This window comes from Pempheris klunzingeri, chromosome 12, assembly GCF_042242105.1.
Source record: "Pempheris klunzingeri isolate RE-2024b chromosome 12, fPemKlu1.hap1, whole genome shotgun sequence".
NCBI classification, from domain to species: Eukaryota; Metazoa; Chordata; class Actinopteri; order Acropomatiformes; family Pempheridae; genus Pempheris; species Pempheris klunzingeri.
Window position 1 is genome coordinate 23,349,886 of NC_092023.1, and position 27,678 is coordinate 23,377,563.

At 42.5% G+C, this 27,678-nt stretch overlaps 2 protein-coding genes across 2 annotated transcripts in view; both read left to right on the top strand.

Annotated features, from left to right (window-relative positions):
• The first annotated feature begins 484 nt into the window (after window positions 1–484).
• On the top strand, window positions 485–3,864 carry LOC139211332 (uncharacterized). The gene is made up of 4 exons (XM_070841623.1): window positions 485–773; window positions 1,513–1,736; window positions 1,858–2,017; window positions 3,654–3,864. The coding sequence occupies exons 1-4, from the start codon at window positions 485–487 to the stop codon at window positions 3,836–3,838; spliced, it is 858 nt and encodes a 285-aa protein (XP_070697724.1). The 3' UTR covers window positions 3,839–3,864.
• Window positions 3,865–7,666: 3,802 nt separating this feature from the next.
• Window positions 7,667–27,678, top strand: part of rin2a (Ras and Rab interactor 2a) — a 42,972-nt gene continuing 22,960 nt past the window's right edge. Inside the window, exons 1-5 of the mRNA XM_070840928.1 lie at window positions 7,667–7,825; window positions 19,799–19,901; window positions 23,322–23,422; window positions 25,728–25,938; window positions 26,452–26,563. Coding sequence (XP_070697029.1) covers window positions 19,842–19,901; window positions 23,322–23,422; window positions 25,728–25,938; window positions 26,452–26,563 — 484 coding nt within the window. The 5' untranslated portion in view covers window positions 7,667–7,825; window positions 19,799–19,841. The remainder of the gene's footprint in view (window positions 7,826–19,798; window positions 19,902–23,321; window positions 23,423–25,727; window positions 25,939–26,451; window positions 26,564–27,678) is intronic.

Consider the following 27,678-nt stretch of genomic DNA (forward strand, 5'->3'; position numbering starts at 1 on the left):
AGTAATGTGCATTACACGTGGATTTAGTAAATGATTACAGTTAAAACTACAGTAACACAGTAAGTATCAGAGTGGTAAGGTAGCAGGAACAGGAGCCAGTTACAGATCAAGTGACGTAGTTCCAATAGACTGGATGTGTTGTGAGGAAACAGTTCAAATAGTATATAACCGACGTGTATTCTAGTTTACTTAAAGGTTCTATCACGATGTATTAGTTCAATTCTTCAATAACTTCTAGAACCTGCCGCGGGTGTAGCTGTAGCGGTGGCAGAGAGGCTCCTGGGAAATGTAGTCCCGCAGTCGCTCCCGACGTTCGTTCAACATTTCGGTGACGTTCGTGCAACGTGATGTCACGCGCTGGACACTTCTGATTCGGAACAACTTCCGCTTCTTCTCTGTGGCGAAGTGAGCCGGGAAACGTTACCCAAAGGTTCGGGAAGGTTTTCGGGAACGTTTCATCGGCCGCCAGTGAGGAGAAACTTCAATGGAGCATGATAATACGGAGGGTCCAGACTGGCCGCTGCGGCGCCGAGGGGAAGCTTTTGTGCACAAACACATGGCTGACATTGCTGTGGAAAGCCTTCAGCAGAGGCTGTCCGCCGTGTCCGAGGAGATGCACAGTCTGGCCGAGCACGTCTGGAAGCGCTCAGGGGGAGAGTGCAAAGACGAGCCCCGCCGAGGGGACGAGAGTTTCGGCGCGGAGCCGCTGCTTTCGTCCGCCTGCAGCTCCGGAGCCGCCGACAAGTTGGTCCCGCCCACAGCCCCATCCACAGGTAGAGAGCCTGGGGACGGATGGACAGGTGGACAGGTGGACAGGTGGAGGTAGTGTCAGTGAAGGTGGTGAGCAGTCTGTGCTCTTTAAACATAGAACTCTCTAGTCTAACTTCTATTGTTATTATCTGAGCCAAAAGTTTTATTTTACCTGAGGAAATACTTTTATTTGACTGTTTCTAGTTTTATTTGGTGCAATTCAGCTCATGTTCACTACTTTTTTTAAAAAAAAAGTGTAATCCTGAACACTTGTCTCTGACAGATGATGGTTTGATTCGAAGTGAATGTCTTAAATGTCTCTTTGATCATTTTGCCAAACCAACAACAAGACAAAAAACCCCAACTATTTTAGACTAATGCAAGCAAGAGAAAATAAAAAAGTCAAATCAAATCAAATCAAATCAACTTTGTTGACCAAGTTTGAGCAGGCAAACAAGGAATTTGACTTGGTGAAACTTGACTCTCTATGTACAGTAATAAACAATATAGAACTCTTTGTCAACGGTATATACAATGGAGGTAGATGTAGTGCAAGAGAGTAGTGCAAAAGTTGCAAATGTGCGGGGGGGTGGGGTGGGGGGGTGGAATCAAATACTTTGAATAGCTAACACTAATAGTAGTAGATGCACTAATGATAGTTATGAAGATAATCACATGACCATCCAGATTTACTCATCTAACTTAAACCATAGTCTCCCCCTTTACTCCACCCCGTCACACTCCTCTCCTCTTCCTCCTCAGAGACTGCTGTTCAGAGGAAGATCATCGCCCTGCTGGTGGAGATCAAAGAGGAGCAGCGGAGGCAGTGGGCAGTGCTGAGGGACCTGCAGGCCCGGTTGCAGGGTCAGACCGGCTCCGAGGAGGAGGACGTGGAGGCTTTGGACATGGATCTGCCCCTGAGGACCCTCGAGCAGCTGGACGAGATGGAGCGACAGCTGGAGGACGCGGGAACACAGAAGAGAATGGTAGTTAATAAAATGGTGCTTTTTCCGCGTCGTGTGATACTTCGGGCGCCACGAGGAGCTTGTGCGAAATCTCAGTGCCTCTCGTGAAACTGATGTTGATACCGTGTCAAAATGTGTCAAGGTGTCTTACCTGTCGCGGATGGGCGGGGCTACGGTCGATGATGCAGTGAGACGCCTTATGCAGGCTGTGCTTTCGTTTGCCGTGGGCTCTGAGCTGAACTGGGTGGGCCGCGGACAGAAGAGAAGCTTCAGAAACACTCGTCTCCAGGGGGTCCTCTTCCGTAAGTGTGCATCCTGTTTGAAACTACTGAATACAGTATAACATATGACTAACCTGATAGAGCCCACACGCTGGGAATGTGTGTCACAGCAGCAAAATGATATATATAGTGCATTCTTCACCATAAATACTTTGAATGAGTATGATACAGTTATGCTGTTGTCGTGGCATAAAGCTTTTTTCTACCAACACAGATATGATTGACTTAGACTTTTCTCAGTGTAATCTATCTTCGAATAGTCAGCAATGACATTGTGTGTGTGTATTGATTACTCTTACTCCAATCATCATCTACGCTGCGAGCGAATGATTTATGCTGCCGGCTCTGGAGTGCTTTTATTTTTATGCCTGTGTTCCACTGTATTAACCAGTGTAATACAGTAAAAGCTATGCCGCGATGAAAGCAACCACCGTGAAATCATTGTTCAACACTGGTATACATTGTTAAGTAAGCCATTTCAAAGTGTTGCACAAGAAAACCAAAGTTCAACCAACTGCTACTTGAGGTGGATACTGTAAGCTTCGAGGATAAGTTTGGTAATGTTTTCTATTTTTGTTGTTCACAAATCCAATGAAAAGACTAAAATCAACCAGAAATGTATCCTCCCTGTTGGGAGTGTATCACAGAGTGATATACACTCTAATATTTTGTTGGACCGTCTTTAGCTTTGAGTAACCGGCGCACATTCGCCGTGGCATCGTTTCAATAAGCTTCTGCAATGTCACAACATTTATTTCCATCCAGAGTTGCATTAATTTTCCGCCAAGATCTTGTATTGATGATGGGAGAGTGGCTTGTACGGTAGGCACTAGGCATGATGGGTGCATCACTTCATCCCCCTCTCTTCTTACCCTGATGTGCCCATCACTCTGGAACAGGGTAAATCTGGACTCATCAGACCACATGACCTTCCTCCATCGCTCCAGAGTCCAATCTTTATGCTCCCTAGCAAAGTGAAGCCTTTTTTTCCGATCAGCCTCACTGATCAGTGGTTTTCTCAGGGCTACACAGCTGTTTAGTCCCAATCCCTTGAGTTCCCTTTGCACTGTGCGTGTGGAAATGCTCTTACTTTCACTATTAAACACAGCCGTGAGTTCTACTGTTGATTTCCTACGATATGATTTCACCAAACGTTTTAAGTGATCTCCCGTCACGACCATCCAAGAGTTTCTTCTGACCATATTTCTTCCTCGAAAATGATGGTTCACCACTATCCCTCCAGGTTTTAATAATGCGTTGGATGGTTTGCTTGATGCAGGCCAATAATTTGACCCACCTGAAACAGATTAACATCCTTTCCACGACCACAGGATGTGTCTTCTGACATGGTTGTTTAAGAAATGAGAAGCTACTCACCGCATCATCTAGGGTTAAATAAGTTGTTGCCAGCTGAAACATATTCATCACTGCAGTAATTACCCAATGGAAGGCTCTTACCTATTTGCTTAGTTAAATCCGGTTGGCGACTTTTTTTTTTTGGACAGGCAGTGTATCTTCTTCTATGCCATAGTGCGCCATTGACGTCAGGAAGTACTCAGAGGTGGACTAATGAATTGGTAGCTTTGGTCTTTGTGTGTGATCTGTTTGCTAGCCTTGTCCTTTATCCCAAAGGATAACCCTCAGCTTCTCCTCTTAGGTGCTCTGAAACGAACACCCGTGGGTAAGGAGGCCACACATCACCAGTACGCTGATGTGGTGAAGAAGTGGCTGCGGTTCGCCCCGTTCAGACAGGGAGGGAGCGGCCGTCGCTGCTGCAAACCGCCTGTGGAGTTTCCAGATTCTGAGGAGGCCGACAGTTTTAACCAAAGCCGCACACACTGACATTTATCTCACTTACTGGTTACACAAGGTTTTCACTCCAGCACATATATTCATGTTAAAACAACCCAAATTGTGCATGACAGGATTGCAGCTATGATAGCAATATTATTGTTTCTTTCCATTATGACACCTCTGTACATATTACATTTTTGTTATTTCTCCTCCTCCAAAGTGCTAAAAGTGCAAATACACTACTCACAAAAAGTTAGGGATATTCGACTTTCAGGTGAAATTTATGGAAAATGTAAAAAGTTAATGCTACAGTGATATTATATCGTGAAAGTAGGGCATTTAAGTAGAAGCATGCAATGGTCATTTCTTCATTTTAAACAATTTATTGAAAGAAAATCTACCAACAGTGGTAGGTATACCACAACAAAACATTTTCAGTGTCTCAATAAATTGGGATGTGGCCAAAGGACGTCCACTCCTCTCCTTTCTGTGACTCTTCCAGTCTCTGTATCACTGTTCCAACCTCCTGATGACACTCTGTGACCCTCTAAGCTCAGTGAACACCTCCGTCTGAGGACTTCCTGTTTGAAGCCTCCAGTGTTGAGGTGCTGCTGATCAACTGTTAGGTGTCGTCTTGGTCTCATGATGTCAGAATGTGAACAGCAGGATGAGGAGGACTGTTTAAATACCAATTCTAACTGAAGCAGGAAATGTATTGGTGGATTCATGGATCAAACCTGTTGTGAATGTTGCTGTTAAGCTTCTTGTTAGAGAACAGCAGCTGGTGCAGAAAGTACTGAGACACTGAACAGTTGGACATGTGCATTCAAAGGTTTAGAGAAGGTCACATTAAGTTCACCTGGAAAGGTTAGAATGCATTTTAGGTTCATCCTGAAATTTGACCTGAAAGCTGAATATCACTAACTTTTAGTGAGTAGTGTATGTCATTTACAGAGCTGGAAGAGGAGACATTTTTTTTAGATTGCAATGAGCTGTGTTACAGAAATAAACCTGGCAATGGCGTGCCTTTTAGAACTTCACTGAAGAAGTCAGACATTTAAAAAGGATGCAATATTTCCTTTTCAAGTACCCTTTTTAGAATATAAATCATTTTGTAACTTAGTAACTCTACTGAGGGCTACTTTAACAGCTCGTGACAGTTTGTCCAGTGGATGTTCACAGTTTGTACAGTAGGGGGCGACTAAATGAAAGCGTTGGCCTCAACATGGAGCTGTAATGGAGGTTACTTTTTGTCAATCCTGGAATCTTTTGCTTTGAAATAGAACAGTAACATCTGACAGCACTTTTTAGTAAACTTAAAAATATGCTTCATGCATTCTTTTACATTACATTAGAAAAAAAATCTGGAAAGTTACATAATAGTTGATTTTTAATAATGATGCAACACAAATACAAAATGTCAAAAACCGGGAATATATTTATGTCATTATGTGCTCTGTTTGGAATCAATCCTCAAAGGGTTTAAAATGAGAGTTTGGAATATTTTAAGAGGGGTTATCTGAAGTCAGTCAGTGTATTAACTACAGTAGATTACAGTCAACGCACTCCCAGTTTGGCTGTGTGCTATATGTAGAAGAGTTTCTCAATTTTACTTTGTCATCAGCCATTTCACCAGGGACCTGAAGCTGTTTTCTTTCTCTCTCTCTCTCTCTCTCTCTCTCTCTCTTTCTCTATGTCATCACTTGCTTCAAAGCTACCAGACTCCATTGACAAAATCGGGGACCCCTACCTGCTTCTCCAAACTGGGGTGTTCTCATCTCTGTCTACAGTAGTATAGTATAGTACTTCATACAACCCCACTTCAAATTCCAAACTACCCCTTTAAGGCACATTATCCTGTAAAAACTGGTCTCTCAAGCTTGCCTTTGTTGAATAGTGACTTGCTTACTAAAGAAAACATTTATTTATGACGTGTTATTCATATAGTTACACGATGGACAGGTGTAGCTGCAGATTATTAGCTGAAAATGTGTAATCATTTCACACTAGCTTGTCACATGTGCTCATTTTTGAGGCATTAATCACAGACATGGTTTGTTTAACTGTTGTGGGCGACGCTTAAAGGTTGTAAGAATCTTTTCGCTTTGAATAAGAGAAAACATGATGTAGTGTGGAAAACTGGTGTAAGCACGTACTGTAGGTATACATGCTGTTGCCTTTTAACGTGGCCTTTCTGTATATACACGAGAAATCCACACATTTAACTAAGCAGGAAAAGGGATTTGCAAAACATGCAGTATTTGACCTAATCTTTGATTTGGTGATCTGGTTTTAGGTTTTAGGAGTTTGTCAGATGTACTGGGATAACAGCAGCACATCAGGTTAAACAGTGTTAATTTAATTTGGACTGTAATGTAGTTTTGTATGTTTTTTGTCGTGTGTGTTAAAGTACAGGTCTTTATGATGTGCTTCTGTTCTAACATTATGATTTCTTATGCATACTGATCATTTTCAGCTGATAAATCACTTTTGTTTTCAGCTCCATTGAAACGATGTACAATTCTCCATTTCAAACTCAGTTGTGTGAATGTGGTTTCACGTGTAAACCAAGCTGAACTACATGAAATGATTAAACGAGGACGTTACTCTTTCACCTGTGTGAAACAACGGCCTAACTTCAGCCTAGCCTTTCATTTGGATTCTTATTGGATTATAACAAGTTTAGAAATTTTCCATCACAAAAATACACGGGTCTGAATGTTTGAGTTATAATGACATAAACCCCCCCCCCCCCCCCCCCCACCACCACCACCACCTTCCTTCAAGACAAGTGGAATTACAAGGATATGTACAGGATTCAAGGATTCAAGGAACTTTATTTGTCATACCAACACACGTTTACACATGGGGAGGTACTCAGGTCCCGTTTTAAGCCAAGATAAATATCAAATAACAAATAAAATATAGAAACTAGAGGTCCTTCTGGAAAGAAGCTGTTCCTGAGCCTGGTGGTCTTGCTCCGGATATGTATGTATGTACAGTATGTATGATGTAGGTAATGATGACAGTTAAAACACGAATGCATACTGCAAACAACAAAAACAAATCTAACTAACTAACACTTGTGATATTAATAGAAGATGAATAAATGAATAGTTAAAAATGTAATTAGTGAATTTTTACTTTTACAGTGTTTCCCTCTATCAGCCAGTGCTCGTGTTAACAGGCGCACGAAGACCAAAATCATTCATATCAAAAGTAGGTTTTCGACATTTGTAGCTGATGAGGACGAGGTTTTGTTATATCTCTGCAGAAGCAGCAAAATCTTACTGCATGGGCCAATAACATGTAACTGTGGCTCGCTGAGAGGGTCACACACACAAACATTCTCCCTGCATTTCACTGAGTTTTTGCATTTTCCACATGAGCGTTCTGCGTCTGCTCCTGAGAGCGTTTCCAGCAGCCTGAGTCTTCTTCTAAAAGGGTGCTCTCGCTCAGCTGAACTTGAGAGAAGAGGGACATTTTCCCAGTCTGGACACGTGATGTGAAAGTTAATGCAGAGTTTGTTTTTGTTCTTTGCAGTGCTATGTGTGTGTGTGTGTGTGTGTGTGTGTGTGTGTGTGTGTGTGGGTGGGGGTGGGGGGGTTTAAAGAAATACTGCTGCATCCCAGAATTAGATATTAGATTAGGGTACATTTGGGATGTGATTTATAGCAGCTCAACGGTCAAAAGACACATTTAACCTACTCAGACTATTTTGTCCTTTGGGTGTTAAAATGGTGTGAACCGTTTTTGTTTTTTTGTCGTGTTTTATTTTGAAGAGCGTAAACGGAAGTCCTGATCCCACGGAGCGGCTTTACTCTCAGAAGTCCACAGTTTCCTCCAGGAGCGGGGGACGATGGGGGCAGCCGGCGCAGGACGGAGCCTGTTCACTTGATTTCCTCATCCGAAACGACAGGAATCGCTCGGTAGTTCTTACCATTAGTCTGTAATGGTGCTCTCACGTCGAGCCAGTCTTCGGAGCAGCACGGCTGGACTGGAATAACCCCCCCCCACCACCTACCTACCGTAACAGTAAGTCCTCTTAAAGTTCGCTCTTCTTTGTGTGGACTTTCTGCGCTAATGGTGCCGTGTTTGTGTTCGCCTCTAGCTGACTGCCCAACTTCTTTTTTTTTTTCCCTCTGTGAGCGAAACCACCGTCAATGGGCCCATTCTACAGTGTTGTTACTATTAAAGCAGCTGAACTGGTGAGGAGTCCTGCGGGACGTGTTGTTCGGGCTGCCGCCACCTGTTGCACGACGTCAGTGTCCGAGCAGCGACACGAAGCGAAGGCACCGTTTCCACTCCTAGTGTATTTACAGGATGTGTTGTCCGGAGAGGCGACACGTTACGGAAACTGGGATTTAAATGGTTTTTTACGTATCTCCGGGAACCAGTCTTTAGTTCGGCATGGAAATAATCCAACATATAACGACGTAACATGCAAATGTGGAATTCCTTTAAACAGCCGATAGCATATTTAGTGTGGTTTAATGGGTGTGAATGCAGTCTTAATATGTCTTAAAGCTTATTATAAGCGTTTTGTTATTACACCTGTTAAATTGTCAGATTTATTAACTGAGGTTGGTGTGTACGGTAGCTGTGTGTGTGTGTGTGTGTGTGTGGTAATATAACGTCCCTTGTTGACAAACAGTTTTCACTGAGATTTATGATAAAGAGAAACTCATTTTAGTTCTGCAGCACACTGATGATACAGTGATACGGATTAGTGAGAATAAACTAGAGCGAACAAAATCTGTAGGATTATAGTTAGAAATGGAGGAATTAGCGGTAATTACAGAGTAAAAAGCTCTGAATCATCATGGCAAGAAAACAAATTGGGCCTAACACCCCCCCCCAAAAGGTCCATAGCCTGGAGCATGTGCAGATCTGTGAGCAGTGTGATGTTTCACCTCAGTCTCCGGTGGTGCTGTGTGGTGCTGTGTGGCTGCTGTGTGGTGCTGTGAGGCTGCTGTGTGGTGCTGTGAGGCTGCTGTGTGGTGCTGTGAGGCTGCTGTGTGGTGCTGTGAGGCTGCTGTGTGGTGCTGTGTGGTGCTGTGTGGTGCTGTGAGGCTGCTGTGTGGTGCTGTGTGGTGCTGTGTGGTGCTGTGTGGTGCTGTGAGGCTGCTGTGTGGTGCTGTGTGGTGCTGTGTGGTGCTGTGTGGTGCTGTGTGGTGCTGTGTGGCTGCTGTCTGCTCTCTTTGGCCCTTGAGTGCCACCAGCTCACAGTCTGGTGTGTCATCTATTGTTTGCATGGTAATTACACTGTTGTTTAAAAGTTGCTGCCAGGCATTTGTGAGGCTCTTGGGCTGTAACCTTACCTTCTGTCACCAAACTCTCACGTCATATAATCTCCCTTTCAGTCTTTTTTTTTTTTTTGAGGGGTAACATGAAAGGGAGCCAAAGTATTCCTGGTACCGGCCAAGACCCTGGTTTTCCAATCTCCTCAGAAATCTGCTAATGTGCTTAGTGCTCAGCGTTGGGACCAAATCAGGCCAGTGCTGTTGTCTACCTCAAACCTGAGTCACAGGTCAGGAATTCAAAATGAGTGCATCATTCTGACAGCCTGGTTTGTTCTCTGACCTTCACCTCCTTTTGGATGTCAGGCTCTCTCTCTCAGTTAGGTTAGTGGGTGGTCACAGGTCATAGACGCCCCTAGATTTGCTTCCCCTTTCAGTTATGGGCTGGTTCTGCAATTTTTTTTCTCATAACAAACTGGAAATCAAAGGCAGTTTCACCCTGGGGAACCAAACCGGTTAATTTAGAACTGAAGCCTAAGGAATAACTAATAATCCAGCTCCGTAGCACATAGTTGCAGTGGAGACTGGTGTGGCCATGAGTCGGAGAATAGATGGTAAAAGTTGGTATTGTGTCTATGGTTTTGTGTGTGTGTGTGTGTGAGAGTGCATTTTTAATTATTTGAAAGTGGTCAGTATGTCCCTGTCAAAATTCTTTGTGACAGGATCTAGTGAGACAGTGGGGTCTCAGCCTTACACCATATGTGTTGTTAGTAGAGCTGGAACAATTAAGCGATGAACCAATTAGCTGATCAACACATTAATCAGGACCTGGAATGAAAATTGAATAGTCATATGATTTACTTTAGGTCCCAGACCAAAGGAATAATTGATTAATCAATAATGAAAATAATCATTAGTTGCTGCCTTAATTGTTAGCGCTTGTGTATATCCAAGACTACATTTCCCATGAACCCAGTTGTCTCGTGACCCCCCTGTACCTTTCGTACGTGTGCACAGACTCGGATAATTAGGTTAAAGTAATTTGACCCAAATTTTACAGACCTAACATGGATTGGTTTTGGCAAGACTGAGTAAACACTGGCTACTGTAGTAACTGTAGTGGTGGAAACCTTCTAGCCTTCTGATGCCCCCTCTGACATGCAGCTCCCGTGTGAAAGACTTAGAAGAACTACCACCAGCCTTCATCACAGTAGGAAAACCACAAGTAATGATGAAATGAATGATGACTGGAGTCCATTCAGCTGCTTCAGTTTCAGGAGCTGGTATTGTGTATGCTGACTCACTGTCACACTTCCATGTCTTACTAGGACTCTTGGGTAGATCAGAGCCACAGTTAATGTCATCAGTGATCAGAACATGTGTGCTTTTCCTAATATCACTAGTAAAAATGACCCATCAGGTCTTCTTGATTTTAGAGGTGCTTAATTGTGACTTTAAACCAGATTGTGAATATAATCTGCTTTGTGGAATCTCCACTGTAAAAACACACTTATTGAAGTCAAATAGCAAAGTCCCATTGAGCGTTGTGTCTGCGTATGGACTACAGCGCAGCATTTAGCCGTTATGAGGAGGGTACCTTAATGGTCAAACACAGGGGAACTGATGTCACATTCAGTGCCACTGGTGGAAAAAGATGTCCGTCCTCTGCACAGTACATTGTCCACTGGATACTAGAATAAGAATTTTTAATGCTGAAAACTCAGTTTGAAGCAGCAGCAGTCACTCTTCACAACAGCCATAGTTACAAGCGTGGGATTACAGGCTTGTAACTATCTGTGACCTCACCTTTACCCAAGTCTGGATATGTGGCGTCAAGTGAAGGAATATCTGCGCGTGGCATAATTATAATCTGTAATTATTCGTGTTACATTATGTTATCTGCCAAGAAGTCATTTAGAGAAACGAAAAAACACACCTGATATCATTAGTCCAATTTTCACTCATATGGAAAAAATTCAAGTGGGCTGCCAATTATGTGCCTACTAAATAAATAGAAATACATGTGTAATGTGACGTGTCCTGTAACATTAATTGATGTGTCAAATGGACCGAAGCCAAGATTCGGGCAAGATAAAAGAAATCCAGTGGACCTGATATGAATCTTCCCTGTGAAATTTGATTTATCTCTGTGTAGACGACGTTTTGCTGTTTGTGATGTTGTCTGGAGTGTTCAGTGTTCTTTACTGCGTCCTGGTTTCACGAGGAGCGCTTATGTTCAGGATGGTTTGGATTGAATGTGAAGTGTGTGACCGTGTCTTTGCTGAAGGTGTTTGAGAGAGATGCTTGCTTTTTTTTTTTTTATTAATGTACAAGAAGTCACTTATGTATCACAGCACCTGTTTATATTGTGCTTTCAAAAAAATGTTCTCAACAAATGGAATGCATAGAGTTATTTCAGAGGAGTCCAATCCTGATTCTTGACCACATTTTATACCACAGAACGTGTTAGGGCCCAGGGCATTGCCCAACAGCACAGAAATGTTACCCAATGACATCTCATTCACTCTCAGAGGGAAGGAAGTCTAACTGCAGGAAAGGCTACGCTAAACATGTCTAGGTTCTAAGCTGAACTACACTACATGTCGGAAATTTGACGTTTACCTAAATTGTGACAAATTCTTGATGTGCATGGTGCGTGGTTCTCCCTTTCTTTTGTTCTTGTTGTTTACTGATTCTCTCTCCACTATCATGCTTTCTCAGGTAGTATCACAGCCATCATAGCTTTTAGTGGACAGCATGTGCAGGAAGTGTAGAGTTAGTATCAACAGAAGATCGATGTATCAACATTAACTCATGGCAACGGATGAAGAGAAGCTCCCCCTTTCCATATTATTAATTCTGTAATTGAACGAATTTAACAGAAACAATTATTTTCTCAAATATTTGTTCGAGCCACAAAAGAAAAAAAAAGTGATTCAGTAGATGTTAAAGGAATCTACTACCCACATAGGACAGTCCCTTTCTCACACTGGCTTTAGAAACCTGCCTGTGAGCTTCAGAATATCACATTTGGCCAGCAGCCACATTACTGCTATCAGAGGTTGGCAGTGGACCCACCACAATCATTAACAGGTTGTAAAGCTTTATTCCTGTAAACTTCACAGACACTGTGGTCTGGATAGCAGGGAACTGAGACAGTAGAAATGGTGGCTAGTTGCCATGTATGTCATTACACAGAAATGTAGATTCATGTTCAAAGTTTCCTCTGCCTTCATTGAACCTCATTAAAAGGGTTTTTATGGGCCCACGAATTTGTTCTTTATCAGCAGTTAGCATAAGTTAGTTAGCACAGTTAATTGTAATTGATGTGTATATTGCTTGGAGGTTAAGCGGTCAGCGGGGTTAAATGTGAGGAGTATTTTCAGTCTGAGTCTTAATTTAGACGGATTTTCATGGAGGTAGGGTGTCTGCCATGTGTAGGTCAGCACTTTTATTGAGGTGGTACAGGCTTTGGCTTGGAGTCCAGGGTGTAAGTATGGGTGTAATGTGCAGGGCAAATGCTTTGATAGCTGTGGCTACAGAGAGCTCCTTCTCCTGTCAGTCAACATGTGTGTGTTTGTGCATGTGTGTGATTTCACTGCTGTGTGGTTGGTTTTCCATGGAATGAAATGCTGTTCTGCAAAGCTGAGACACACCCAGCCAGTGTGAGGGGAAATGGAAAACATTTGACACTTTTAGAAGCTAAACATAGGCAATTTATGTGGAAGAAGCTAAATCGCTGCCATCATATCCCCCAGTTTAAGTACAACCCACAGGAAACCCAATCAGACTGCAGAGAAGCGCTCAGGAATGGTGGATGTTGACAAGTTCAGGGGGTTTATTTCCAGGCATTTTTCAGAGGCTCTGCTTCACAACCCATCTTGGACTTTTGATTTAAGGAGCCAGTGTAGTTTGCATCAACATTTCTGTAACTTTCCGAAACCGACAATCCAACGTTCACACCTACTTGACAGCACGACTGGCTAGCTGTGCGGAGGTGAAAAAGTAAGCAGGGGCTGAACCTCTCTCTCAGCTCTCTTTTTTTCATTCTTTCCACAACTGTAGCAACACTGTGAATTTCCTCCAGGGGAGACGTTCTGGAAATGTGCACAGTTATCCCCATTTTTATCACACCACCCTGCCCGTGCCTCCTCCCTCTATGATGGCCGGCTTTTCACTCCGCCTTCAAGTGGGGCCTTTTGCAACACTTGAGGCTTTCAGCTGACTTGTTACGTTTCCAGCTGGTAGGGCAGGGTGTCATTACTCGATGCCTTTAAGGCATCGCCTGAAATAACCCAGTATTAACTAGTGTTGAATCTTCCCCAGTCAAACAATACCTGCAATTGATCCTTTTTGTGAACAGATCTTGAAAAAAAAGGTTTTGCTTGCAGCCAGTCACCTGAAGAGTTATGTGATTGGCCCACTACTGGAGCAGCCACAACCCACACACACCCACAGTCTATGGTGGTGAAGTCGAACGCAGTGTATATGACAGAGGTAGCACTTCAGGCACAGCCAAAACTTTTCAAAGTATGGCTTAACAACATGCCTGTGTCGTCTGAAGTGTGGAAGGATTGCATCAAGAATAACTGGGAATATAAGTAACATGATAAAGCACCTCATCAAGTATGGAGAAAAGGTATTGAACTAAGTACTTCATTGGTGTTGGTGTCGCTTAAAAGGTACTGGTATTGGTACTTGTATCATCATTTTTGAAACAACACCCAGCTCTACTGGTAGGTAACCCTATAAGGGGTCATCAAATTTCCCTGTCGTGGGACTAATAAAGGAATATCTTATCTTATTACTGTTATGATGTTATGCTGAAGCCCGAAGCTAAAGCTGCATGTTTCAGGCAAAAAGTTATCTCTCTTACTAGTTAGTGATCACCACTGTTCTGGCATTGCAACATGAAGGTAGTAAGCCTTACTGTTATAAGCATGATCAGCAAAACTAGTATTTCATGTCTAGTTTTTTACTCACTGTTACTAAGCTACGAGTGGACAGTCTGTTTGGGTGAGGGGTTTAGCAAACTGTCTTTTGACCCCAGATGAGGTTGACAACAAACTGCTTAGAAAGCGTCACAGCGGACGTCTTATACGTAGAGTTAGGGTCATAATTCAATACCTCGGACACAGCAGCCCCCCTTCTCTCTGGGGCACTACCTGGGGGTAACTCCCTGCCCCCTGGGGTAAAGTAGTGGAACTGGTCTGTGATCTATCTATCTATGTATGAAAGCATCAAGATAACAATGGGAAAAACAGAACACACCCTGGCCCCCTGCACTGCTTCTGATACACTGTGAATGTTAGTTTGTGTGCCTGTGCACACCAGAGATGTTAACAGAAATCGAAAAGTAATTATGGTAAAATGGTTGGGTAGTATGGCGCAGTTGCTTCTTGTTGAGATGATGTGTGTGAACTCAAAGCTTCACACATTTTAGCCCAGTTGCTTCATGACTCAACAGAGGCAGGCTTGGACTGGAGCAGTGGCCTCAGGCAGCACTGAGCTGTAAGACACAACCGATTTTTTACCAAAACATACGAGGCTGACCATATTCAACAACACATGGGTTTCATGGGCAGTTGGGCGGTAACAGGGCAGTTATATAAAGCCAAATCCATTTTCAACCCTTTGTTGATTGTTAAATCGATAGTCTGAGAGTCATCTTTACTTTATGCAGTGAGTGTTCAGCTGTGTGAAGGTGTGGGGTTTGATCTTCTCAAGTCTTCTCTTTTTTTAGTCTTCATTATCTGCTTCCATCACATTTGTGTTTTCAAGTGCAACAGCATGAATCAAGGAAAGACCATTCGAAAGTGTGCCTTTTATCCCATTATCCCCCCATCACTTCAAAGCTTTCAGTTTTTATCTGTTTCAGAAACATTTCCCACATGAAACACAGCTTCCAAACTGCAATTCACTATTCAGTTCATGCTGGAGATGGAGAGTAACAGCTCTAGACTGATAACAGATCAGGACTTGGTATCAGCAGCAGTCTATACAGTGAAAAGGTCTCCAGTGGAAAGCCTTATTATTGGCCGATGATGGCATAGAAAGGCATGCAGCTCATGTGTCTGAAAGTAAGTTGTCTGAGTCAGAAGAACCAGGAAATTAAAAACCCAAAGAGTTTTTACTGGCATGAGATCAGTATGCAGTCACATAGGTAAGCACACCAGAGAAAGGTAGTATTCTCCCCCGTCACACACTGAGTAGGCTTTCGTTAGTCTAAATTCTCCTTCGCTGCTACGGAATGAACGAATCATTCAGTTCCTCATAGTCAGACCAGTCAGTTTCACACTTACCTCAATCAATCAAATAAGAAGCGACTAAAGGTTTCATTTAGAGCTTCCTGAATGTTGCACAGCAAATTCTGTGGCTCAGTGGTTGGTGCTGTTTTACAGCAGGTATGTCCAGCCAACCAAGGACCTCTCTATATAGAATTAGTATGTTTTTTCCATGCCTGTGTGAGGTTTCCTGAATTGGGATCAGTCTAAAGAGATGCAGGTAAAGTGGACTGGCAAACTGTCCAGTGTGTGCTGGGACAGAATCCAGCCCCTGCACAGGATAAGTGAGTATAGAAAATAGATTTACAAATGATGACATTCCCCTCTGTCGCAGCTGCACTTTGTGTTTAGTGCTGATTAGCATGTTAACATGTTCTGCATGTTGAATAGGCCATTCTATCTTGCTCAGTGACAGACTGAATGGTGTTTTTGGATCTTTTCCCTCTTGCCATCTTGGTCAAAAATCTGACTGGCTCAATTCATGTCAGGACCCTCCTTCGCAGCCCGGGTGACACACAAACACTGTGGATTTGTTGATGTAGACAAACCAGGGTGGAAGCAAACTATCTGCCTTTACTGTGGTGCATTTTGCTGTGAAACTCGTTCAGTGCCCCTGGAATGTACAGTATGTAAAGCCAAGGAGATCTCGTAAAAACCATCTACATGATAAAAAAAATACAGTCATCAAATCAAATGCCATTAGAATGAAATGAAAAAGTTTCAAAGTTTTCATGACTTTATCAGCTGGCTTTAATGGAAACTAACTTCAAAAAAAGAAAGAGAAAAAAAATGTAAAGCTGCATGAAATCAATTTCACTGTCAGATTCAACTTTTACAACTTCATGTGGGTCAGATTTGTTTTCAGTTGTATTACATCTGATCAGAATGCAAGAAACCGTGGACCGCACGTGTTGAATTATAGTCGTAGTCATGCCAGCTAGTTACACAGAGGTTTCATATCAATGTTGTTGACGTTGGACGCGTTGGTGTTGTTTTTCCAACAAATAAGCCCCTGAAAGTCTCAAGTATTTCTTTATTATGTAAAATATTTATGACTATGCAACACTCGAGGTTGAAAAACCACCTGACCTGTTAGGCCTGTTAGACTGAATAAGGTACACTGACACAGACTATCCATCTGTCATTATTAACACCTGTGCTTCAATCACCACAACTGCGTTCAGCCTCTGCTGTAGAGTGCACTACACATGAATCAGCTAGCCGATTAGTCTTGAGAGAAACAGAGGGCTACATTTGTCTGTTGGTCATATAGTATAGAAATATACAGTCTGACTGACTTGGTGCTGTTCAGTGCATCACTGAACGTTTGAAGACCAGTGTTTATTTGTCCTTGACTGACAACCACAGGGCCTGTTCTGTTTACTAGGCCTGGACTGAATCACACACAAGCTTGCAGTTACACACTTGAAAACACACACACACACACACACACACACACACACACACACACTTGCTTCAACCAAAACAACCCCAAATGCCCACCCCTCTGCTTTGTTTTGACAAGAGGGGCTGGCCCAACAGAACCCCACAAGAGACGTGATGAGCACAGGGGGGTGAGAGAGACAGGAGATGAAGAAAACAGGATGCATGCCTTCTGTCGCTCTGTGTCTGTCTTTCCAGGGAATAAACCTGGTTCTCCATCTGTTTCTCACTCTTTCGTGCACACACAACAGCAAACAACATGGAAATCGAATCCAGTCTTTTTCCAAATGTTTTTTCTCTCCTTAACCCAAGACAAATGGTGTGTGTTTAATCAGCTTGCGCACTTGTACTGTATGTACACATGAAAACATGAAGAATGAAAAGTCTCTGCACACCTGGCCAAATACCCAGTTTATATGGACATTTACAGATGCATTCTTTTCCCTAACCTCCCCATTCAGCTCCTCCTCGGGGGATCCCAGTCACTCTACAGCCAGATGGGATATATAATTTCTCCAGCATGTCCCTGGCCTGCCCCACCTCCTCCCAGTTGGACATGCCAAGAAAACATGTAGAATGAGGCGTCCAGGAAGTGACCATGATCAAATGCCCAAAGCACTCCGAGTAGTTCCTTTGGTCACAAGTTCCCTCCAGATATCCCTTATCCTGACTCTATGGGTCAACACATTCCTCCGTCACAGGACACCCATGTCACTCACTAGTATCAGTAATGTCATTGTTTCAGTCACAACCTAAAGATGAGGCTTGGAACTGAAATTGGAAGACGGGATTCACTGAGAGCATCTCCTTCAGGCTCAGCTCCCTCTCTGTACAACCAGTACACGACTGCTGAAACATCTGCCTGTAGATCTAAACCTCACTTCTAAAGACCCACTTGGGTCAGTGGACTCACTCTCAACCCCACTTGGAGGTGCTGACTCTCCTCCTAACCACGTTCTTTGTGTGTATTGGGCTCTGCCAGTGTTCTTTATTATCTCCTCCAGGTGAAAGGATGGAGGAGATCATGAATTTCAGCTAGCAGTGTAGCAGACTGTAGACACCCCCCCCATGATTTGTCAATGCATGTCAACGGTGGTTTAACGGCAATTACCTTTTAAGCTAATGATTCCCAAAATCGTGATGCAGAGTTGCAGTGAAAAGAAACAGATGCGCCGTGTATTTAGTTTGAAGAGACATTGATTTGAGAATTCAAAAGAAGCAGTTTTCTCACGTTTGCAGGGCATGTTGAATCCCAGTGAATCAATTTGTGATGCTTATGTTGCAAAAAGCAAAGAACAAAGTGAACAGACTGATATAAACTGGGTCTGACCCAAAGTGAGCACCAGGTGTAGAGAATGTGGGTGTGTTTAAAGCACCTAGCTGCCCGCCGCTTGAAAAATGTTTGGTCCAGTTTGGTTTCTTCTGAGTCTCTCCAGCGAGTCAAAGAGCCAAAACGTCACTCTGTCCAACAATAGCCACAAGATCTATGTTTTCTCAACAGTCTTCTGTACAAGCACTGTCGTCGAGGCCTCTGTGGATAGGAATGTATTGTTATTGAATGGCTGCTGATGGCGCTCTTACAGATGTTTGCATGCCCTGACACAGCTGGCTCATATCAGCTGCTGAAACACGATCCGTCACCACATCTGGGTTAAGAGTGCCCGTGTGTGTGTGTGTGTGTGTGTGTGTACATGTGTTCTGACACTGTTCATGCACTGTTTTATATGACGTCATTGTTTTGAGTGAAGTGCCTGAGTGAAGAGCTCAGTCTCAGATGTAAAGAAGGAAAGATTGTTATTAGTGCGTGTAAGCTGGGCTTTGTAAGAGTATTATTAAAAGGCAATTATTTAGAGAAAGGCAGAAAGAGAAATGGAGTAGAGGGATTCCAGCCCATGTTTTATCTATGTGTAACAATAGTATATCTGCTTTCTTAGGTGAAAATGTAGACTTTACGTTCATACTGGACAAAACCTTGTTTTCCTTCATTTTTTTCCTCTGATCTCAACTACTTTCATTTTTGCCCGACTGTAGTGATGAAGAAGTGCACTCATGGTGTAGTAAGACGACTGATTTTAAGCGGCTTCAGCCCCACTGACCCACTGGTGGGTGAGTCATTACACATTCATGCAGAAAATCCACTGTTAAGAAATGTACTTTTTGATGGCATTGTGCAACCAAGAAAAATTCAGTCAACGTCATATAACTTCAATAAAACGAGTCGGAATAAGCTGATTGCGATACGATACGATATGATTTGACAGTGACTGTAAGTGTGAAAAAGATTTTTTTTTTTAAACTAGAATTTCTTAATCCTACAATAACAAATTTTTATGGCCACTTGGGGTGCAAGTTGTGAAACTCAGTGCAGATAAATCACAACTAGTGACCACATTCATATTGTTCTCATACTGTTGTTTGATACGTTGTTATTACAGAAACATCAATCACAGACACTGTGAAGCTTTTTTCAGGCGAAATAAAAGGAGAAAGCGTGATTCAGGGAGCTTACAAGTGGCTCAAGTTCAAACTTAATTTTCGCCCCTCATTTTTCCATCAATTCACATGATCTTCATCAGCAGATGGAGCCTGCCTGGTCGCTTTAGATTTGTAGATATTCAAATGTACATTTTTGCACTGAGGCCTTCTCTTAAAGGACTGAAAGTTTTTTCATAACTTTGGAAAGATTTGGAAGTCTTCATTGAACAATACTAAATAGTTAAAGAACCTAATGATCAGTGGACATGGCATACTAGCTTGGCCGAACAGACCAGGAGCCAGTGTTGTAGGCTGGAGTCTTTTGTTCCTGTGGTCATACAACCACCTTTCATTTCTTAAGAAGTGTTTGGCTGATGACAGACTAGGGGAGAACTAATGTGTGACTGTGAAACAAGAGCTGCAATAACATTTTCATTTTCAAACCACTTTTGCCTACATAAATCTCCTGTAAGATCGTGTAAGACTGATCCTGAGCTGACAAAATCCCGAGTCTAGTTTTTTGTGTCTTTGTATGAGTGGTGCTAATGTCCTCTTTCCCTTCACAGGCAGTTCAGGAGACAGAGACGGACAGAAGGCTCCACAGACAACATGTCCACCGGTACCATTAGTCATCCCTGCAAGCAGGAGAGGAAAGGCAGTTTCTTAAAGGTACACACGCAAAGGTTTTAGCCATTCTAGTTTTCCATAAAGGGGGGGGGGGGCAGCCAACCTTTCAGTTACAGGCTAAATCCTGGAGAAGATTAAAGAGGAGGAGGAGAGAGGTGGAGTCGGCCTGAGTATAGCTCTGTGGTTTTCCTGCCAGGCTTTTGATCTCTGTTTGTTCTGGTAAAGCTCAGTTTACCCTGAATAGCTCAAAACGGGTTTGTTTTAAAGAAGGATGTTGTAGTGACTGACCATCAAATATTCCCACCTCACCAACTCCAGAAACTCTGAATATGATGGAACAGAACGTGTCACATAGTATGTTCACTGATACTGATTGATGGTCACATCATCTGTTGCTGACGCCACCGCTGATCTCAAACTGCTGATTAGCTGAATTACTACTGATGGGGCACAGTGTAGAAATAAGTGAATTGTGTAATTTCCTGTTGCACCTGCTGTGAAAATTCACTACTAATTTCCTAGTTTTACATTTACAACTATTAATTTCCTATTTGTGAACCAGACACGGATCTGCTCCAACATTTAATGTGTTCTTCATTCTACCCTCTTTCTTGTTTTTCCATAATCCTGCTCACAAACAAACAGCAGAGGCAAATAGGCAAATGTGACCCTGGTCTTGTGTTGGAGTCAAATTAACATTTTCCTGACAGTGTCTATAACAAAAGTTAGCTTTACAAAGATTTGTACGTGACTATTAAGCTGGTATCTCTATGTTTTTGGACACTCATGAGTGACAAATGAGTGTGAATATGTCCTGTTATTTGCTTTGAGTGGCACAGGGTAAATGTCTCTTTTTACTGTGAATGCCATGCAGCACTGTCACCAACACAATTCCTGTCAGTGTTTGGTACTCCAAATCAAATCTGGCACAAGTGGCATTGGTTACATTCTGCTATTAATGGCAAGCTTAGAACAGAGCACAGAGCTGTCCTTATTAAACAAAGAAAGAAGTACTGACAGCATGATATCAGCACAGTATATCTGTAGATCACCTCCCTGGATTTAGTTGACTAGTGTGTTTAGCTGTTTAATAGTTCAAAGATGGATGTTTCCAGCCTTTAGTGGAACATGTGAACACACTTTCTTCATAACGCCTAAAGAATGCTCTTGCTAGTAATAGGTGGTTTTATTACATGTTGTGGGACACTTGATCCTGTGGAACCCTCAGCAATGCCACTGTATGCCGTTTTATGTCAGTGGTTTTGTGTCAGTCTCTTTGTCAAATATGGCCACAGGTTTCCAGGTTCAGTTTCAGTTACCAAGAATTTCAGCAGCAGCTCTTTCACTTTTTCTTTTACTTTACTTCAGTGAATCTTTTTGTTCCTATTACACTTTCCCCCCATAGTTTGAAATCACATTTTGTAGTTTTTCAGTCAGTATTTCCATATTTTGGCAGCAGATTAGAAATACAATGATATTTATGCTCTATCATTATATGATCATGCCAATAAAACATTTCAAATTCAAAATGAAGCTCCTATAAAAGCATGTCCATACTTATTCAGAATGGGATTTTGTCACTCAAATGTTCCTTTGGAAAATTAACTGAGTCAGAAATAGCCATTTCCTTTGAAACAGCTGAGCTAATTGTTTCTTCTCTCTGCTCAGGCAGCTGATGTGACGTTACCCAACAGAGTCTTTGCCCAACTAGACAGATAATTGGGAAATGAAAGAAATGACGCCATTGCTACCCTGAAATGACTCAGTTTAAACCGCAGGAAAATAATTGCACATAATACTCCAAAAGCTATTAGAGCTATATGAGGTGAAAGGCACGCTAATGTCCAAGCCGGTTTCAGTCCTGGTTTATTTGGCGAATCCTTCGGTAACCATACTTGAGCAGCTTCTTTACATCAGAGATACAACAGAGTAACTGGTGTATCTGTTTGCAGTGCAGCTAAACAGACTCTGGTTGTTTTACTAAAGAACTCAGGCGGTCACTAATCGACTTTCTAATGAAAACTATTATTTACAGAGGTGATCACATAATGTATAAACAGTGGATGTTATTGCAGAAAGAAACGCAGACCGCAAAAAGTATCAAAATTAGTAGAAAATACAAGAACTAGAAGTCTGATCATTTTACAGTTTGAAAAATGAAACTTTTCTTTCTTTTTGTGTGTGTGTGTGTGTGTGTGTGTGTGTGTGCACATTGTCTTGTCAAGTAGCTGTTTGACTTAAAGGTTTCGTCAGGATGAAACTTGTAGTCTTGAGAGTAGTTTTTAGAGCCGCTTCCTCAGAGCCCCTGGAGGAGTAAAGGGTAGTAAATGCACTGATTCAGCATGGCTTTAATAGAACTAACACAGGGGTGAAGAGGAGGCCAACAGCAGATCTCATTGTGTAGCAGATGTGTGGTTTGAAATGGAGACCTCTGCTGGAAAGTGGTGCTTGGATTTGCCAGAGTGATCAAAAAATGCTGACATGCTTCGGAATCTGATGTTTTTGACATTTTTGCAGCTGATTAAAATCTTAAATACCCATACTAAAGCAATTCAAATGTCTTTTCTTTATTTAATCTTTTTTTAACCAGAAAAGCTTTGCTGAGATTAGAAATCTTTGTTTTCATTCTGGCCAAGATGGGCACTAACAGCAATAACAGTGAGTTACAGACAAACAACATGACATTAAAGACAAAACATGACAAAAACCACATGAATGACTTGAAACTAACGACTTAGACCACAAACTCATCAGGAAAATTCTTCCTGAAGCAATAAATAAAGTGAGAAATAGTCTTCCATTCATTTAGACTTCTTTTTTCAACCCACAGAGTCGCCACTTGCTGGCCCTTTGAAAGAATTCAGATTTAAGGCACCTCTGCATCGGCTTCACCTCTACACCCACTTCTTTTATACAGTCTATGGTCTTAGCACTTATTGAAAGGTGTAAGTTTTGCCATGCTTTATGTTGTGTTGCAGTTTATTTAGAAGGTTAGTCTGTTGAACATAATATTAGCATGCTGCATGGCTAATGTGGCTCCTCTTCAGAGATTGCAGTGCTGATTGGGGAGTTGGTGGGAGGATCCTGCTCAGGCCTCTGGCAGCCGACCAATCAGAGCATATTCTAGTAGGGCCCCCACATACAAGTATGAAACTGAAAATGTGCAAAGTAAGTGTCTTTTAAGTATGATGGAACTGTCCAGTAGGGGATTTGTGGGGGCCTATGATTTCTACCAGCTGAGTTATTTATGTCTCTTAAGTGTTTCACACATGAAGGTTGATTCACAGGCAGGCTTTGATGTATCGTTTCCTCCTGGTGTTCCTCTTTAGTAACTGGGATTGCTCACTGGGCAGTGGTTAGGGTGGGGGTAGGTTGTCTTACACACACACACACACACACACACACACACACACACGTACCTGTCATTAAAATAAGTGTGTTGTTCCCTGTGTGTCCTTGTAGCTGATCGACTCGTTTGCCTGGGAAATCGGCACATTGAAAAAGGAAATGGGGAAAAAGACTGAACCTGCAGAAGGAGACCACAAGACCGATACACTTCTTGGGTGAGCTCATAGTGTGTGTGGATATAAATTTGCATGGTTTTGACTGTGTGCAGTGTGTGTGTGCGTGTGTGTGTTCGCAGTTCACTATGGTTACCAGCAGAGAGCACCCTTACAAGGCCCTGAAGGTTCTGTTATATGAAATGTTGTGTGTTGTGTTTTGACACATAGCAGTCACCAAGCTATCAGGAACCAGTAGATGGCATGGTAAGCAGATCCGCTCTCTGGGAACTGTTAAGTAGTGTGTGTGTGTCTGTTGTCTGGTAATGTGCATCTCTGGGCATTATTACTTCTTCAGACACGGTTTCTGTAGAATTCAGAAAGTACCTCTCAAGTGGTGAGGAAGTGTGAAAGAGGCTGGCCAGCGGTTTGACCCACGGCTACTGCAGTTACACTGTTTTCATGTGTATCTGTGGTTGCTTTATTAGTCATGGGCTTTGTGATCTATTTAAAGTTTTATTTTCTCCACGCAGTGTTAGCACTTTTAACACACAGTACCCTGTTAGTGCTGCCCACACATTGTAGAATTGTAGACTCATCGTGCATTAACAATCTATGCATCAGTAAGAAACAATGTAAACAAGTACATTTAGTTCTATTTCATGCCATCGTATACGTCCACTCTGCTACAGTTCAGAGGGGAATGATAAGGCCGCTGCATCTGTTTGAATGCAATAGTCAGTAGTTGCTTTACAAATGAGGATTGTACATACAACACATAGAACGAGGTTATAATATCTATTGTCTTGTTAGACCTAATTACCCAGCCTTATATAATATATAATATACATTATAGTAATATATGTGTGTGTGTGTGTGTGGGATCTAGCTCAGACTGGCACTGATTTCTTTTTTTTTATTTTGTTTTTATTGAAGGATGAGACATTAACAGATCTTATTTGCCATACATTGTTAGAACAGACAAATCTTTCGTCTCCGTCCTTTTTTTTTTTTAACATTATATTACTTTACATTACATTACATTTTAGACTGGGACTGATTTCAAAGTTCCAAGGGAACTTGGTCTCAGTGTTTTCCCTTCAGAACCTCCTTTGTCCTCCAGTTTCTGTAGGCTCTCGCGGTGGAGTCACACAGCCAGTGTAGTTGGTCCCTCCAGGTGAAACGTTATTATCTTGAGCAGGCTTGTCTTTACCTCGATTTGCGTCACAATTATTTGCCTCCACTGGTGTCTTTCCATTGCCCTTTAAAGTCCACTTCACATTCAGGCTGAGCACACCTTCAAACACCATGTAAACAAGAAGTATTGCCTGCTTGTTTAAAGAAGAAGAAGTTGCATTTCTGCTTTTGCTCATGCTTGACTTTGACTTTTGAGTTTCTAATGGAGTTTGGAGAAAAGCCTCAGAAGATTCTAAAGGTGGGAACACATTACAGTTGTTCTGATTCTAAAAACGGTTTTGGCGTGACAGCTAATTGGAGACAGTTGGTCCGCATCTGTTCTGGTCAAGCTCTGCATGTGTCGACATCTGGGAGATGAAATCATACAGTGTGTGCTTTTCCATCCATCCATCCACCTTTTAATCTTATATTTATGTCTCATGTTTTTATATAGTTCATGCTTATGCTTTATATGTATATTTCTCTTTTGTGTCTCGCTACTGCACATTGAATCCTGTTCTACATTGACAATAAAAGTATTTGTATTTGTGCTTGTATATGTATGAATGGAATCAGGGCTGTTGACAGATTAGTATTTGATGTACAGTAAGGCTGCTGTCAGACCGACGTGAACCTCGCAGCCTTTTCATTGATTAGAGTTGAGCCAGTCCACTGACACAGTGGAGCTGCCAGCACACTAACCCTAACCCGTCACAAAAGGCTCAGCTTTAGTGGCAATGCAAAGCACTACACTGGCTGGAATTGAGAAAGTTGTTGTTCAGGAAGTGTGAAAGGGGCCGGACACAAATGACACAAATCAGTTCCACTTGAACTGAATAAGTCACGGAGACATTGCAAAGTTTTTAAGTTATTAGTGCATGGGTAATAGCTACAGCTTGTGGCTGTCATCACACCGAAACCTGACCAAAAGCTCACAATGATCGGTCCCAACCACTGTGGTTGATCTTTTAAATCCAGCTGCCATGCAAGGTAAAAGACTTTGTTTTGGTGGAAATACAGAGACAATGCTTACATCCTTCAAAAATGAACAGATGAGTTATGGAGATGGTCCCGTCACACTGGAGTTTGTCTGACATCCTGTGAATGCTTGCATTTGCTACAACATTCAGTGGTCATACGAAATGCAGCCCTTGTACCGTACCTTCTTTTATCTGTCTGATCTTGTTTTCAGGCTGGGTGAAGAGGTGGGAGGCCTCTTCCTGCAGGCTTCACCTTGTGCTGGGATCAAAGCGGGGCTGGCTGGAGCCAGAGATTCGGGCTACGACTCCTTCCACCGGCGGCTCAGTGTTCTGGACAGACTGGTGCATACACACGCTGTGTGGCTACAGCTGGGCCTCAGCCACCAGGAGGCCACACATATACTGCAGAGCCAACCCACCGGGGTGAGGGAACAGCAGCCACTGCGGCTTCTTACGTCCAACACTGTTGACTTAAAGCTGCACTTTTATGTAAAAGTTGAAGTCTTAGCACACGCAGACAGGCAGAAACAATAACTACAACCCCTCAGTATAATATGATACACCACAGACTAATCCTTCCAGATTCATTGCTGCCCGTTAGCTCTTTACACCGTCCAACAATAATGGGACTGCTTTAGACAAACTGTCAACTTGGCAATAACTACACTATAAACTGAGATTGTGTATATTATATGTTTGTCAAAGGTTGAGAACTGATCATATAAGTACATTTACACAGATATAGTGTTTTGCTGTCATGAAAGCTATACAGTACATAAAGATAAATGTACACAGATGTTGACAGTCCTTGCCATGATACCAATTCTGAACAAAAAAGACATTTACATGAGCAGTAACCTACAAAGAACGACGCACTTCTGGTGTAATCAGTGGAGTTTATGTTCTGATGGGATGTTTCCTCCCCCTGGCCTGCAGACATTCGTGATGAGAAGGTCAACCAGCCTGCAGAGGAAAGTCATATCTCTACGCATGGATAAGGACTCTGCAGTTCCGGTCAAAGACTTCTCCGTCAAGGAGAGCCAGTACAGTAAGCACCTGGGAATGCCCACTTCATGTGTTTACGGGCTGACAGTCAGGTTTCTAAGTCCTCTTCCAGCAACTCAAACTATTATTAGAAAGTGGAGTGAAGGTAACACACCTAAACTGAGTGCTAGAATACGTCCCTCTCTCAGGGGACGTTGTGATTGGAGGCAAAAAAATGGCTCGGTTCCTCAGCTGACACTGCTAGACTGCTGTGATTATACAGCCTAGATTTTGGACTGAGTACTTAAAGTAGTTGTGTTTAGTGTGTGTGAAAACCAATTACAATTGTAATTATCAGCCTGAGTCATTATGACCCACATGTGTGTACACATGTACAGAACACACACATGCAGCTGTTGGTTATTCGCTGGTGAAGATGAATGAGACTTTTTCAGTCCAGGTCCAAAACACATTTATTTTTATTTACGTGTCAACGCGTCTTCATACCATCAATTGTAGATGCACTGCACGCTTTTTTGTGTAGTAACTTAGTGCAGCCCTGATACAGCTGATTGTGGTTAATAAACAGAAAAGTACGGCTGATCTCTGAAAGTCCAAACAGGGATGTAGGATTAAAACTAAACTCCACAGAGATTCAGGCAGAGGCTACTAATGTAATGTGAGACCGTCACAAACAGAGCAGCACATGGGTTGAGCCACGCAAGACACATCGTATTTGAGTGGGGGAGACGTCACTGCCACCAAACAGGACCACGACAGAGCGGCATGTCAAACAGTCACCTGTTCTGTTGTCTGTGCAGGCTTTGTTTCACAGATACAGACTTATTTCATCTAATGTGTCAGAGGCTTCAGTGTACTGTACCTCTGTCTGTGAGGCGTTCGGTGGCGTCACTTCCTCCTCTTCTCTCATTCTGTCCACATTAATGCATCTCTAATTGTACTGCTCATTTCCTCTTTGCTGTGTGCTATCTTCAGTTACAGGGATTTTCCTGGAGCCTTGACCTCACGTCTCACTACTCTAAAAGTGCAGTGTCCTTCTTGTGTACCTGTGTTCTGACACCTGTGTCTTTTGGCACTAGACTGGAATTTCCCAATGCTTACCTAGTAAGAGAATGTGCTGCGTATGAATCACCGCCCACCGCTGCTCTTCGCCGCCTT